The sequence below is a fragment of the Colobus angolensis genome, unplaced genomic scaffold (assembly GCF_000951035.1).
Source record: "Colobus angolensis palliatus isolate OR3802 unplaced genomic scaffold, Cang.pa_1.0 Scaffold79, whole genome shotgun sequence".
Lineage (NCBI taxonomy): Eukaryota > Metazoa > Chordata > Mammalia > Primates > Cercopithecidae > Colobus > Colobus angolensis.
In genome coordinates, this window is record NW_012121709.1 from 6,057,919 (window position 1) to 6,071,774 (window position 13,856).

Here is a 13,856-nt window from a genome sequence, read left to right on the forward strand (position 1 = left end):
AAAAAAAAAAAAAAAAAAATAGCCATCCTAGCCTTCCTCCAACCCAAGACCTCCTTTGGTATTGTGTACTTGAAAAATCACAGGAAGTTTTGAAAGCTTTGGAACCCGTTGACAAAGATCTGTGACTGCTGAAACTCAGATTCATTCCATTCAGAGGAAATAAAAGCAGACTGAATACCGCCAAGTTAGCCACAGAGATGGGTCCCAGCAGGACTACAGGGGTGAAGGAGAGAAGAAACCAGACATGAAAGAGAGATAACTGGAACCCAAATGCACAGAATAGCTCTAGAACTGTCTCTGGCTACATTTCACAGAATAGAGGGCAAAGGCTTCTCAAACCTTCTCACCTACTCCCTGATGGGGTTTATTCTACCAATCAAAGCTGTTCAGAGTAGGAAAAGCCTCCAGTGGGGGAAAAAGAAAAGGACACACAGGCATATCTTGTTGTATTGCACTTCACTCTACTGTACTTTGCAGACATCACATTTTTTAACAAATTGAAGGTTTGTGGCAACTCTGCATTGAGGAAGCCTCTCGCTGCCACATTTCCAACAGCACAAGCTCACTTCACGTCTCTGTGTCACACTTTGGTCATTCTAGCAATATTTCCAACTTTTTCATTATTATTATATCTGTTTTGGGTATCTGTGATCAGTGATCTTTCATGTCACTACAGTAATTGTTTTGGGGTGCCACAAACCGTGCCCATATGACAGTGAAATAAATCTATCAATATTGTATGTGTTCTGACTGCTCAACTAACAGGCTATTCCCCATCTCTCTCTCCTTTTCCTGGGCCTCCCTATTTTCTGAGACACAACAATATTGAAATTAACCCAATCAATAACCCAACAATTACCTCTAAGCGTTCCAGTGAAAGGAAGAGTTGTACATCTCTCACTCTAAATCATATGCTAAAAATGATTATGCTTAGTGAGAAAGATACATCAAAAGCTGAAATGAACTGAAAGCTAGGCTTCTTGCGCCAAATGGTCAAGTTGTGAAGGCAAAGAAAAAGTTCTTTTTCTTAAGGAAACTAAAAGTGCTATTCCCGTGAACACATGAATGATAGGAAAATAAAACAGCCTTATTGCTGATACGGAGAAAGTTTTAGTGGTCTGGACAGAAGATCAAGCCAGACACAACATTCCCTTAAGTCAAACCCTAATCCAAAGCAGGGCCCTAACTCTAGTCAATTCTGTGAAGGCTGAGAGAGGTGAGAAAGCTGCAGAAGAAAATGTGGACACCAGTAGAGGTTGGCTCATAAGATTTGTGGAAAGAAGTTGTCTCCATAACATAAAAGTACAGTGAAGCAGCAAGTGCTGATGGAGAAGCTGCATGCAGCAAGTCATCTAGAAGATCTAGCTACGATCATTGATGAAAGTGGTTACACTAAACAAATTTTCCACGTAAATGAAACAGTCTTATATTCAAAGATGCCATCTAGGACTTTCAGAACTAGAGAGATGAAGTCAATGCCCGGCTTCAAAGCTTCAAAGAACAGGCTGACTCTCGTCAGGGACTACCACAGCTGGTGACTTTTAAGCTGAAGCCAATGCTCATTTATCATGCCAAAAATTCTAGGGCTCTTAAGAATTATGCTAAATCTACTCTGCCTGTACTCTATAAACAGAACAACAAAGCCTGGATGATAGCACATTTGTTCACAGCATGGTTTGCTAAATATTTTAAGCCCACTGTTGAGATCTACTGTATAGAAAAAACAAGATCCCTTTCAAAATATTATTGCTCATCGACAATGCATCTGCTCACCCAAAACCTCTGATGAAGATGTACAAACAGATTATGCGATTTTCATCCCTGCTAATACATCCATTCTGCAGCCCATGGATTAAGGAGTAATTTCATCTTTCAAGTCTTATTATTTAAGAAATACATTTTATAAGGCTATAGCTGCCATAGATAGTGATTCCTCTGATGGATCTGGGAAAAGTAAAATAAAAACCTTCTGGAGGCTGGGTGCAGTGGCTCACGCCTGTAATCCCAACATTTTGGGAGGCCGAGGTGGGTGGATCACCTGAGGTCAGGAATTTAAGACCAGTCTGGCCAACATGGTGAAACTCCATCTCTCCTAAAAATGCAAAAATTAGCCAGGCATGGTGGTGGACACCTGTAATCCCAGCTACTCAGGAGGCTGAGGCAGGAGAATTGCTAGAACCCAGGAGGTGGAGGTTGCAGTGAGCCAAGATTGCTCCATTTTACTCCAGCCTGAGTGACAGAGTGAGACTCCATCTAAAAAAAAAAAAATCTTCTGGAAACGATTCACCATTTTGGATGCCATTAAGAACACTCATGATTCATGGAAGGAGGTCAAAATATCAACATTAACAGGAGTTTGGAAGAAGTTGATTCCAACCCTCATGGATGACTTTGAGGGCTTCAAGATTTCAATGGAGGAAGTAACTGCAGATGTGGTGGAAACAGCAAGAGAACTAGAATTAAAAGTGGAGCCTGAAGATATAAGTGAATTGCTGCAATCTCATGATAAAACTTAAATAGACAAGGAGTTGCTTCTTATGGATGAGCAAGGAAAGTGGTTTCTTGAGATGGAATCTACTCCAGGTAAAGGGGCCTTGAACATTGTTGAATTGACAACAAACATTTTAGAATATTAAACTTAGTTGACAAAGCAGTGGCAGGGTTTGAAAGGATTGACTCTAATTTTGAAAGTTTCTTCTAGGCTATCAAACGGTATCACATGCTACAGAGAACCCTTTTGTGAAAGGAAGAGTCTATCTATGTAGAAAACTGCATTGTTGTCGTATTTTAAGAAATTGTCACAGTCAGCCCAACTTTCAGCAACCATCACCCTGATCAGTCAGCAGCCATCAACATCGAAGCAAGACTTTCCACCAGCAAAGAGTATGGCTCACTGAAGGCTCAGATGATCATTAGTGTTTTTTAGCATTAAAGTACTTCTAAATTAATGTATGTACATTGTTTTTTAAGACATAATGCCATCACACACTTAATAGACTACAGTATGGTATAAAACATAACTATTCTATGTACTGGGAAACCCAAAATTTGTGTCATTCACTTTAGGATCTTTATCGTGGTGGTCTGGAACCAAATTCACAATATCTCTGAAGTATGCCCGTACTTACTGAAAACAAGTTTTACAAAACAACACTAAAACACTTACCATATGCAATGTGTTCCAATATACTCTAGTCTAGGCTAGTCTATTTCATTTTTTTAATGCTTGTCACAAGCCATTAAAATAATGCTACCAACCACGAATGGGTCATGACCACAAATTTAAAAACACAAATGTATTCTAACCTCTTAGGTCCACAGCTGAGAAAGCTAAGATTCAGAGAGGTTAAATCCACGGTCAAAAGCCTACTTCCTGACAGAATCAGGACTACCTCAGACCCAGGTAAATGATGACTGTTGTTACCAGTCTAATAATTGGCACTCACCTCAACTAACACCACCTCTATAAATCCTCATCAGAATTCACCTCTACCCATGACCCCTGCTGCCAACATTATTCAGGTTGCTGTTGTTTATGTCTTAGTTTTTTTTAACACCCCCAGGCCCGCTGCCCTGATATCCCTGTGAACCTGGAGGCATGGTCTCAGGCTAAGTGGTCCGACAGCACTTTCCACTGACCAAACTGACCACTCTGTTCCTCTCCTCTACTGCTTCCTTGCCATGAACCACAGCATCCCCCAAGGTGGGCCAGGGAACTACCAGCCTTGAGAAAGTGATGAGCTTGCTAACTCAGCCAGAAGAAACCTGAAGGGCAAAGCTTAATGCCACCTGGGTCCTGATATACACATTCCAAAATTTGGAAGATCTTGAAGAAGTGGGCCATTCAGCCCTATCCAGGCAGAATAAATCCTTCAGGGGTCTAGGGAAAGGACCGCATTTAAAAACCAAAGGGCAGCCTCTCTCACTTGGCCTCCATATTGCAGAATAAAAGATGATGTGTCTGGAGAGTCAGCTTTATGATCAAGTTTCGCCTTACTAGGTGGTGCACTTTGGGAAAGGGACAGGAAGAAGCACAAAGTTTGGGGACAATGTAGCAAGCAGACTCCAAATGCCTCTTCCACCTTCCACGTTAGCAACCTGCACTCCCAGCCTTCCTAGAACTCTACCCCATGTCTTCACCTTGAGGTTTCAGCAGGCCCCAATCTCTGTGGCTGTCACAAAACCATGCAAATCAAACCCAACTCCAATCAGAAAAGCATCTATCCTCTGCTTCACCCTCAGAGGTCTCAAACATGCATTCTACGTCTTCAAGCTCGGTTTCCACACAGCAGCTTGAATATGACTGTTGTAAAATCATATGTTCCACGTCAATCACTTTAGGGCATTCCCAATGCTTCAAAAAAGAGAATCACTCTCTATACCACAGCTTCAGACAGGGCTTGGTAAACCACAGTTCATGGGCCAAATTGGGCCAGGTACCTGTTTTTATAAATAAAGTTTTATTGGAACACTGCCATGCCCATTTGTTTACCTATTGTCTGTGCTGGTTTTGTGCTACATGATAAGCGTTGAGTAACTGCAACAGAGACCAAACGGCCTGCAAAGCCTAAAGTATTTACTGTCTGCCCCTGTACAGAAAAAGTGTGCCAACTCTTCACTTACAGAATCCTGCCTTTTTTTAATGGTGATAAAATACACATAACATAAAATTTACTATCTTAACTGTTTTGAAGTGTAGAGATCAGTGGTATTAATTACATTTGCATTGTTGTACAACCATCGCCACCATCCATCTCCAGAATGTTTTCATCATCCCAAATGCCAAGTCTATACCCAATAAATAATAACTCCCCATTCTCCCTCCCCTCAGCCCTGGCATCCACTGTTCTCCTTTCTGCCTCTTTGAATCTGTCTACTCTAGGTATCTCATATTGGTGGAATTATGCAGTATTTGTCCTTATGTGTCTGGCACATTTTACTTAGCATGCTGTCTTCAAGGTTCACCCACGTTGTAGCATATATCAGAAGCTCCTCCCAGGTCGGGCGTGGTGGCTCATGCCTGTAATCCCAGCACTTTGGGAGGCCAAGGTGGGCAGATCATTTGAGGGTAGGAGTTTGAGACCAGCCTGGCCAACATGGTGAAACCCTGTCTCTACTAAAAATACAGCCAGGCATGGCTGGCTCAAAAAAGGAGCCAGGCATGGTGGCGCAGGCTTATAGTCCCAGCTACTCGGGAGGCTGAGGCAGGAGAATCACTTGAACCTGGGAGGCAGAGGTTGCAGTGAGCTGACATCGCACCACTGCACTCCAGCCTGGGCAAAAGAGAGAGACTCTGTCTCAAAAAAAATAAGTTTCTTCCTTTTTAAGGCTAAATAATATTGCATTGTATGGATAGACCACATTGTGTTTACTCATTTGTCTACTGATGGACACAGGTTGTTTCTACTTTTTGGCTACTGTGAATAGCACAGCAACCTGCCCAATCCTCAAGTGTCACCCTACATCACACACCTGCTCTCTCCCCCAAAAGGGTCCTCTGTCAATTTCCCCAATATGTCCTGCTTCCTACTACCTTCACCTGAAATGAGCCATGGATATAAAATACACATTCAATATCAAAGACTTTGTATTTTAAAAAATGCAAAATAGCTCAGTAATGATATTTTACATTCATTCTATGTTAAAATACTATCATTTTGATATATTGGGTTGAATGATGTATTATGATCATTAATATCACTTGTTCCTTTTCGTTCTTTTTAATGTGACTACTAGAAAGTTGAAGGTTAATATATGCCTCATATCCTATTTCTAGGAGCAGCACTAGGCTAGACTCTGCAGGGGTTGGCAAACGTTTTCAGTAAAAAGCCAGATGGTAAATATTTTCAGTTTTGTGGGCCATTGGCCAATTTTCTCTGCCATTGTCACACAAAAGCAGCCATAGGCAACACGTAAAGGAATGATCATGGGTGTGTTCCAATACCTTTTATTTACAAAATCAGGCCGGGTATCAGATTTAGCCCCTAGGCTATAGGATATTAATCGTATTTTTTAAATGGCCAATTCTGAGAAAGTCTGTTCTATTCATTTTCTCAGAACCCTCTGTGAAAAGCCATTTTTCATTCAGCCAGAGTCTGGAACACAAGTCTGTTCCCGGTTTCCCTGACCTGGGCAGCTCCTGAGACCACGGGGCAGCCCCTCGCAGTCCGGGACTCGACAGCCCCAGGGCACCCACCGACCGCACTCACTTGGGCGTGTGGGCCTCGTCCACGCGGTGCCCCAGCTGGAACTCGTGGGATTTGCTCCGATGCAGCGCGGTGAACCCCGGGATCAAGTGTATCAGCTTTCGGGAGGAGGGTGGTGGGGTCCCCGGGGGCTTCAGCTTGTTCTTCTTCCTCATGGGCGGCGTGCCCGGCGGGGTCACGGTGGTGACGATGTTGGGGGTGCGCGGCGGGGTGCGGACCGCGTGCCGCTGCCGGGGCGATGGGGGCAGGGAACGGTGGCCCGACTCCAGTGGCGGGGGCGGGCACAAGCCCGGGTAGGGGTCCACGGTAAGCCTGTCCACATGAGTGTACACAGGGGCCCCGGGAGTGGGGCTGGTGTGACAATAGTGCTGGACGCACTTGGACTGGACCCTGGGGCTCTGGGAGAGATGGCTGCGGATCCACGGGGTGGGCTCCGGGGGGCACACGGGATTGTTCTCCTTCCCCGTCTCTGTCGTGGGCCACTGGATGGTCCAGTCTTGTTTGGAAAGGTTGCCTCCTAAGTTGGAACAGAAGAGCAGAGACAATGGGTAAGCCATGAGAAAGCCAGATGAGTTACACCACATACACCATTACATCATACACACATTACACCACGTGCCCATTACATCATATGCATGTTACACTATATACCTGTTACATCCTATGCATGTTATTTCATGTGCACATTACACCATGTGCCCATTACATCATATGTAACAGGTTATGCTATATACCTGTTACATCGTATGTATAACATATGCTCATTATATCATATGCACATTAAATCACATGCATGTTACACTACATATCTGTTACATTGTATGCATGTTATATGTACATTATATCATATGCACATTACATCATATGCATGTCACATTATATGTACATTACATCATATGCATGCTATTTCATATGCCCATTACCTCTTATAGACATTCTATCAAATGCATGTTACATCATACCCACATTACATCAAAAACACATTTACATAAATCCAAACACCCCTACTTGGCCCCTCCAAAAAGGCAATAAAATCCCTTTGTTGGCCCTGTTACCCTGTTCCCCATTCAACAGCCTTGCCTTCCACCGCCCCATAGCTGGGAAGACCCCACAGGCCAAATGCTCAGAAAAGCAAAGAAGTTAATTCTCACCTTTTGAGCTTCCCAAGGTTCCAGTTCTGGCAGTTTCAAAGTGATTTAAAGGATTTTAAAGGATAACTTTTCCCTTACATGGAAATTTTAATACCTAACCCTCACATGAGATACACAAATTCCAAGGAAGTCAAGTTCATCCTTCTCCCTGACCACTTCCTCGGCCACCACATACTTCTTCCAGGTCTGTGTCACCATGTTCTCATTCACGCATTTGTCCAGTAAACATCCTGTGAGTGCCAACTATGCCCTTTGCTTGGAAAAGACACAAAAGTAACACAGACGAGACCCTGGTCCCTGGACTTACATTCTGCCAAAGCAGAGTCATGATAGACAAGAAAACATGCTCACTGAAGGATTTCACGTGGTTATTGGTGCTGGGAGGGAAATAAACGGAATGACGTGATAAAAACAATATGGGCGGCTGGGCACAGAGGCTCACACCTGTAGTTCCAGCAATTTGGGAGGCCGAGGTGGGCAGATCACTTGAGGTCAGGAGTTAAAGACCAGCCTGGCCAACATGGTGAAACTCCATCTCTACTAAAAGTGCAAAGTTAGCCAGGCATAGTGGCACGCGCCTGTAATCCCAGCTACTGGGGAGGCTGAGACAGGAGAAGTGCTTCAACCCAGGAGGCAGAGATTACAGTGAGCCAAGATTGCATCACTGCACTCCAGCCCAGGCTACAGGCTCGCTCTAAAATAAAAAGAATATGGGTAACAGAATGGTTAACCAGACAGTGCTACATACAAACCACGTGCTACACAGCTCACCCAGGAGAAGGCACCAAGTGCCAATGCACACAAAAGCCTGGGCGAATCTCCAGAGAATTAGGCTGAGTAAAAAATGCCAATCCCCAAAGGTTACATACTATATGACTCCATTTATATAGTATTTTTGAAATGACAACATTTTTGAAACAGAAGATAGATTGATGGTTGCCAGGGGTTAGGGATGGCAGAAAAGCAGGTAGGAGAAAAATGGATGAGGGGATAGAAGAGCAATACAAGGGAACCTTGGAGTGCTGGAACTCTCCAGCATCTTGACTGTGGTAGACATACAAACCTACACAGGTGATCAGATTACATAGAAGTAGGCCCGTGGTGCACACAAACACCATGGAATACTATGCAGCCATAAAAAAGGATGAATTCATGTCATTTGTAGGGACATGGATGCAGCTGTAAACTATCATTCTCAGTAAACTATCGCAAGGACAGAAAACCAAATACCACATGTTCTCTCACTCATAGGTGGGAATTGAACAATGAGATCATTTGGACACAGGGTAGGGGACATCACACACAGGGGCCTGTAGGGGGAGTAGGGGACTACGGGAGGGATAGCATTAGGAGAAATACCTAATGTAAATGATGAGTTGATGGGTGCAGCAAACCAACATGGCACAAGTTTACCTATGTATCAAACCTGCACGTTATGCACATGTACCCTAGAACTTAAAGTATAATTTCAAAAAAAAAAAAACTAGGCCCATGGCAGTGGCTTTTGCCTGTAATCCCAGCCCTTTGGGAGGCCAGAGCAGGAGCCCAGGAGTTCAAGACCAGCCTGGGTGACATAGTAAAACCTTATCTGTACAGAAAGTAAAAAAAATAGCCAGGCATGGTGGTGTACTCTGTGGTCTCAGCTACTTGGGAGGCTGAGGTGTGAGGATTGCTTGAGCCTCAGGAGGTTGAGGCTGCAGTTAGCCATGTTCATGCCATTGCACTCCAGCCTGGATGACAGAGTGAGACCCTGCCTTAAAAAGAAAAATACATAGAACTAAATAAACACACAGGCACAGGCGCACACACACACACACACACACGAGTGAAAATAAAGCTGAGGAAATCTGAACAAGATGGTGGACTGTATCCATATCAATATTCTGTGATATTGTATTGTATAGTACAGTAGTACTATAGTTTTGCAAAATGTAACATTGGAAAGAAAAGTGTACAAGGAATGTCTGTATTATTTCTTACACCTGCATGTGAATCTACAATTATCTCAATCAAAAATTTCTGTTAAGAAATTAAAAATAAAATACAAGAACATGGGGGGCCTACTTTAGTAGGGTGATCAGGGAAGGCCTCCTAAGGAAGTGACATTCCTGCTGGCATGTGAAGGACAGGAAGCAGATGGTCACACCAAGCACCAAGGACAGAGCACACCAGACTGGGAAACAATAGGGGCTAAGGCCTAGAAGTAGGAAGGGCTTTTTTTTTTTCTTTTTTCAATCCCCACTGTTATGAATTCGAATTGAGGTTTTCATCCCTAGTATAAACTGAATTAAAGAGAGAGAGAGAGAGAAATTTAAAAATCCAATGGTAGGCCGGGTGTGGTGGCTCACACTTGTAATCCCAGCACTTTGGGAGGCTGAGGCAGGTGGATCACCTGAGGTCAGGAGTTTGAGACCAGCCCGACCAACATAATGAAACTCCATCTCTACTAAAAATACAAAAAAATTAGCTGGGCGTGGTGGCATGCACCTGTAATCCCAGCTACTCGGGAGGCTGAGGTAATAAGAATCCCTTGAACTCTGGAGGCACAGGTTGCAGTGAGCTGAGATTGCACCATTGCACTCCAACCTGGGCAACAAGAGTGAAACTCTGTCTCAAAAAACAACAAATCTAATGGTGTATTAACATTTTTCATTCATTTGCCATGGTGACAGTGCAAATACAAATTTGGTCTAAAGATACAGATTCTCATGCAACCATGTAAAGCCTTTCTGCATCCTCCATGCTAAGAGCTCTAAATGCATAAACATCCAATAATACCAAATGTACAGGCTTCAAAACCAGCTAAGTTAGGGCAGTCACTTTCCTAGGTCTCTTTCCTGGGTGCCTGCATGAAGGTGGTGTTCACAACCGTGTGATGACAATGGGGTGACCCTCAAGGAGAGGCTGAAGGGACAGGTGAGAACAGACTGCCAGGTCTACGGGCTAAGGTGCAGACTAGCTTCTATACCAAGTCCAACAGGAAGCCATTGGGATTTTTGAGGCAGAGGAGGCATGTATTGAATGTTCATTTCTCAAAGATCATTCAGGCTGCTGCAGGGAAAAGTAGAGCCCAATTAAGGGGTATCTCAGGGAGTTGCAAGAGATGATGCCGGCTCTGGCTTGGGTGGTGGCAACAAAGATGGAGAGAAGTCAGCCAGGTGTCAATGAAGGAAGAGCCACCAGAGCCCAGAGGAAGGTAACCACGTGGGCACTTCCACGACGGGCCGAGGAAGGAGATTTGGGGTGGAAAGAAATTCCTAGCTGACTAGCAATAACAATAATAATTACTATAACGACTGTAACAAGAGCTAATGTACAGCGCATTTGATGGCTTCCAGAGTGCTTTCATGAACACTGACTCACTGTTCCATTTTTAATTAAAACAACTCATTTTGTTATTATATATTCAGTACAGAAAAATAAGAAAATTGAGATAAGAGAAAAAGGCAATGCTGTTCTACAGCCTAGCCATCATCCCTATCAATATCTGATGGTAGAGCCTTCCAGACGGTTTGGGGTGGATATTTTTTTTAGGAAAAAAAAATTCCATAAGAGCATATTTAATGGTTCATTGTCTGTTTTCTTCACTTGTTATATTGGGACTGTTTTGCATCTAACTTAATTTTTGTAACTCTGTGTGCAAAGGGTCATTCTGATTTCCATTTTCTAGGTAAGGAAACTGATGCGAAGAGATGAAGATGTGCCTAAGGTCACAAGAGTGATGGTAACTGGCAGCCAGACTCAAACCCAAAACTTCGGCCGCCTCAACAAGCAGGGCATGAGGCTGTCTGTGGAAGAAAACTGGGGGCTCCATTTGCCATCATAGATCATTCAAACGGGAAAAGATACTGAAACAAAGGCTCATTTCTCAAAAGGGTCTCCTTTTCCCTCCTCCCAGGCTTGCCAGAAGAACACTCTACCAAAGTCACCATCATTACAGTATCTACTCTCAAATATTGACACATACCCATTGTGTATGTGTGAGTAAGAGAGTCAACGCTGGAGTCAGATGACTTAGGCTCCAAATCTGACTCCCCACCACTTACGGCTGTGTGACCTTGGGCACTCATCTAACCTCTCTGAGTCTTAGCTTTGTCACCTGTGCAATGGGACAATAATAAAACCTACCTCAGGGACTAGTATGAGGATCAAACGCACAAATACAAGTAATGTGCTTAGCACAGCTCCCGGCATACAATAGGTACACCATAAATGCTAGCTACTGGCATTGTAATTCCCAACACTGCGATAATACAATATCTGCTATTTAAAGAGTGTGTAGTGGTTCTGACAACTTTACTATTCTCACTCCTTGTACAGTGAGGAAGCTGACATTTAGCTGAAGCTAAATAGCTCTAAGAGTCAGGAACAGAACAGAGAATCAAGTTAAGACAAGTTTCTCCATCATGCAGTAAGCTCTGGATTGATGTATCAGATCAGGCAATACAAACTCATTGTCCAGTTAGCCTAAGTAAAGCCTGTTTAAGAAAGTCAATCTATTTTCTAAGCTGTCTTAATCAAATACTGCACCATGAAGCCACAAAGTAGTGCTTTTAGCATTATCATTACAAGCTGTTGTCCATCCTGAATGAAATGGAAAGAATACAGGACTGGGAACCAGAAGAACTCAATAGAATTCTGATTACACTACCAACCAGCTCTGTGACCTTGGGCAAATTACTTAACGTCCCTGAGATTCAGTTTGGGGGCTCATAAAATGGGAATAATTATGGCTTTGTTGGAGGGTGCAGTGAGAATTAAATGTATTTATTTCACAAATATTTGAACACCCTTTATGTACCAGGCACCGTTCTGGACACCAGAATAGAATAATAAATAAAACACACACACACACACACAAAACCTGTTTTTGCAGAGCTCACATTCTTAGTAGGGAAACAGATGAAACAAATGGATGAACAAGTGTATCATATATATAGTGATAGTGAGTCCTCTAGAGGGAAAGAAAGCAGGGCACAGAGACAAAAAAAAAAAAAAAGTGCTGGGGGCTATTTTAATCGGAAAAGGATGAGGAGGTGACGGTGGACATCTGAGCAAATTTCAGAGTGAAGTGAAGACTGAATTAATAAGATAAAGTGATCAAACCATCAGACAGAGACTGAGCCATCATGTCCATGCCAACAAATGGCAGATGATTGAAGATGGGTGAAAACATCTATTCTGGTTGCCTTGTGACTCATCCCCTTTGTCCCCAGGCATTCACTATGCCAGCCCCTGTCCTCAAGATGCTCCCAGTCTAGTGAAAATGATCAATAATCAAACAACTCTCACTGCAGTTCCATCCTAGGTACAGATCCCAAATAATTGAAAACAGGGACTCAAATACTTGCAGACAAATGCTCATAGCAGCACTATTCACAATCGCCAATAGGTGGAAACAACCCAGTGCCATCAACTAAGGAATGGATAAACAAAATGTGGTATGTCCATATAATGGAATATTATTCACCCATAAAAAGGAAAGAAGTACTGATTCATGTGGATCCACCTTGAAAAACACTATGCTAAGTAAAAGAAGTCAGACACAAATGGTCATATGTCATATGATTCCATTTACATGAAAAAATCCCAAAGAGGCAAATCTATAGAGAAAGAGAGCAGATTCGTGGTTGCCAGGAGCTGGGGCTGGTGGGGAATGGGGAGTGACTGTTAATAGGCATGGGTTTTTGGGGGAGGTGATGAAATAGGTTTGGAACTAAATAGAGGTGGTGGTTGCACAATCTTGTGAATGAACTAAATGTCACAGCCTGGTTCGCTTTGAAATGATTAATTGTATGTTATGTGAATTTCCTCTACAGAAAATGAATCAATAAGTACTCACAATACCAAACACAGAATCCTAAGTCAGAAAAAGTGCAGGAGCATACAGGGCACAGAAGAGAGGAAGTCCACTGGCCAGGAGGTGGGGGTGGGTAGGAGAAGGCAGCCTGGAGGAGGTGGCACCTAAGCCCAGAACTTGAGGGTGAACAAGAGTTCCTAGGAAAGGTGGCAGAGCGGTGGGTGATAGCGGAAGGATGGTAACACAGAGAACAGCAGGGTCAAGGGCCAGGAGAAGAGGGTCGTGGGAGTTTGGAGAACTGCCAGTCGTTCAGTATGACTAGAGTTATTTTTCCAGGGTGAGGAGGTGGGGAGACAGAGTCTGGCTCTGTCGCCCAAGTTGGAGTGCAGTAGCATCATCTCGGCTCACTGAGACTTGAACCTCAACCTCCTGGGGTTCAAGCAATTCTCCCGCCTCAGCCTCCTGAGCAGCTGGGACTACAGTGGCCTCACGTGATCCACCAGCCTTGACCTCCCAAAGTGCTGGAATTACAGGTATGAGCCACCGTGCCCGGCCAAGCCGGAGTTATTTTGAGAGAGGAAAAAATTTAGCCAGGAGCGTTGGCTCACACCTGTAATCCCAGCACTTTGGGAGGCCGAGATGGGTGGATCACGAGGTCAGGAGATCGAGACCATCCTGGCTAACACTGTGAAACTCCGT

At 43.7% G+C, this 13,856-nt stretch overlaps 1 protein-coding gene across 1 annotated transcript in view; it reads right to left on the reverse strand.

The window, feature by feature from the left end:
* The window catches only part of KSR2 (kinase suppressor of ras 2), a 509,446-nt gene that overhangs the window by 283,877 nt on the left and 211,713 nt on the right, over window positions 1-13,856 (reverse strand). The window contains exon 3 of the mRNA XM_011928738.1: window positions 6,210-6,723. Coding sequence (XP_011784128.1) covers window positions 6,210-6,723 — 514 coding nt within the window. The remainder of the gene's footprint in view (window positions 1-6,209; window positions 6,724-13,856) is intronic.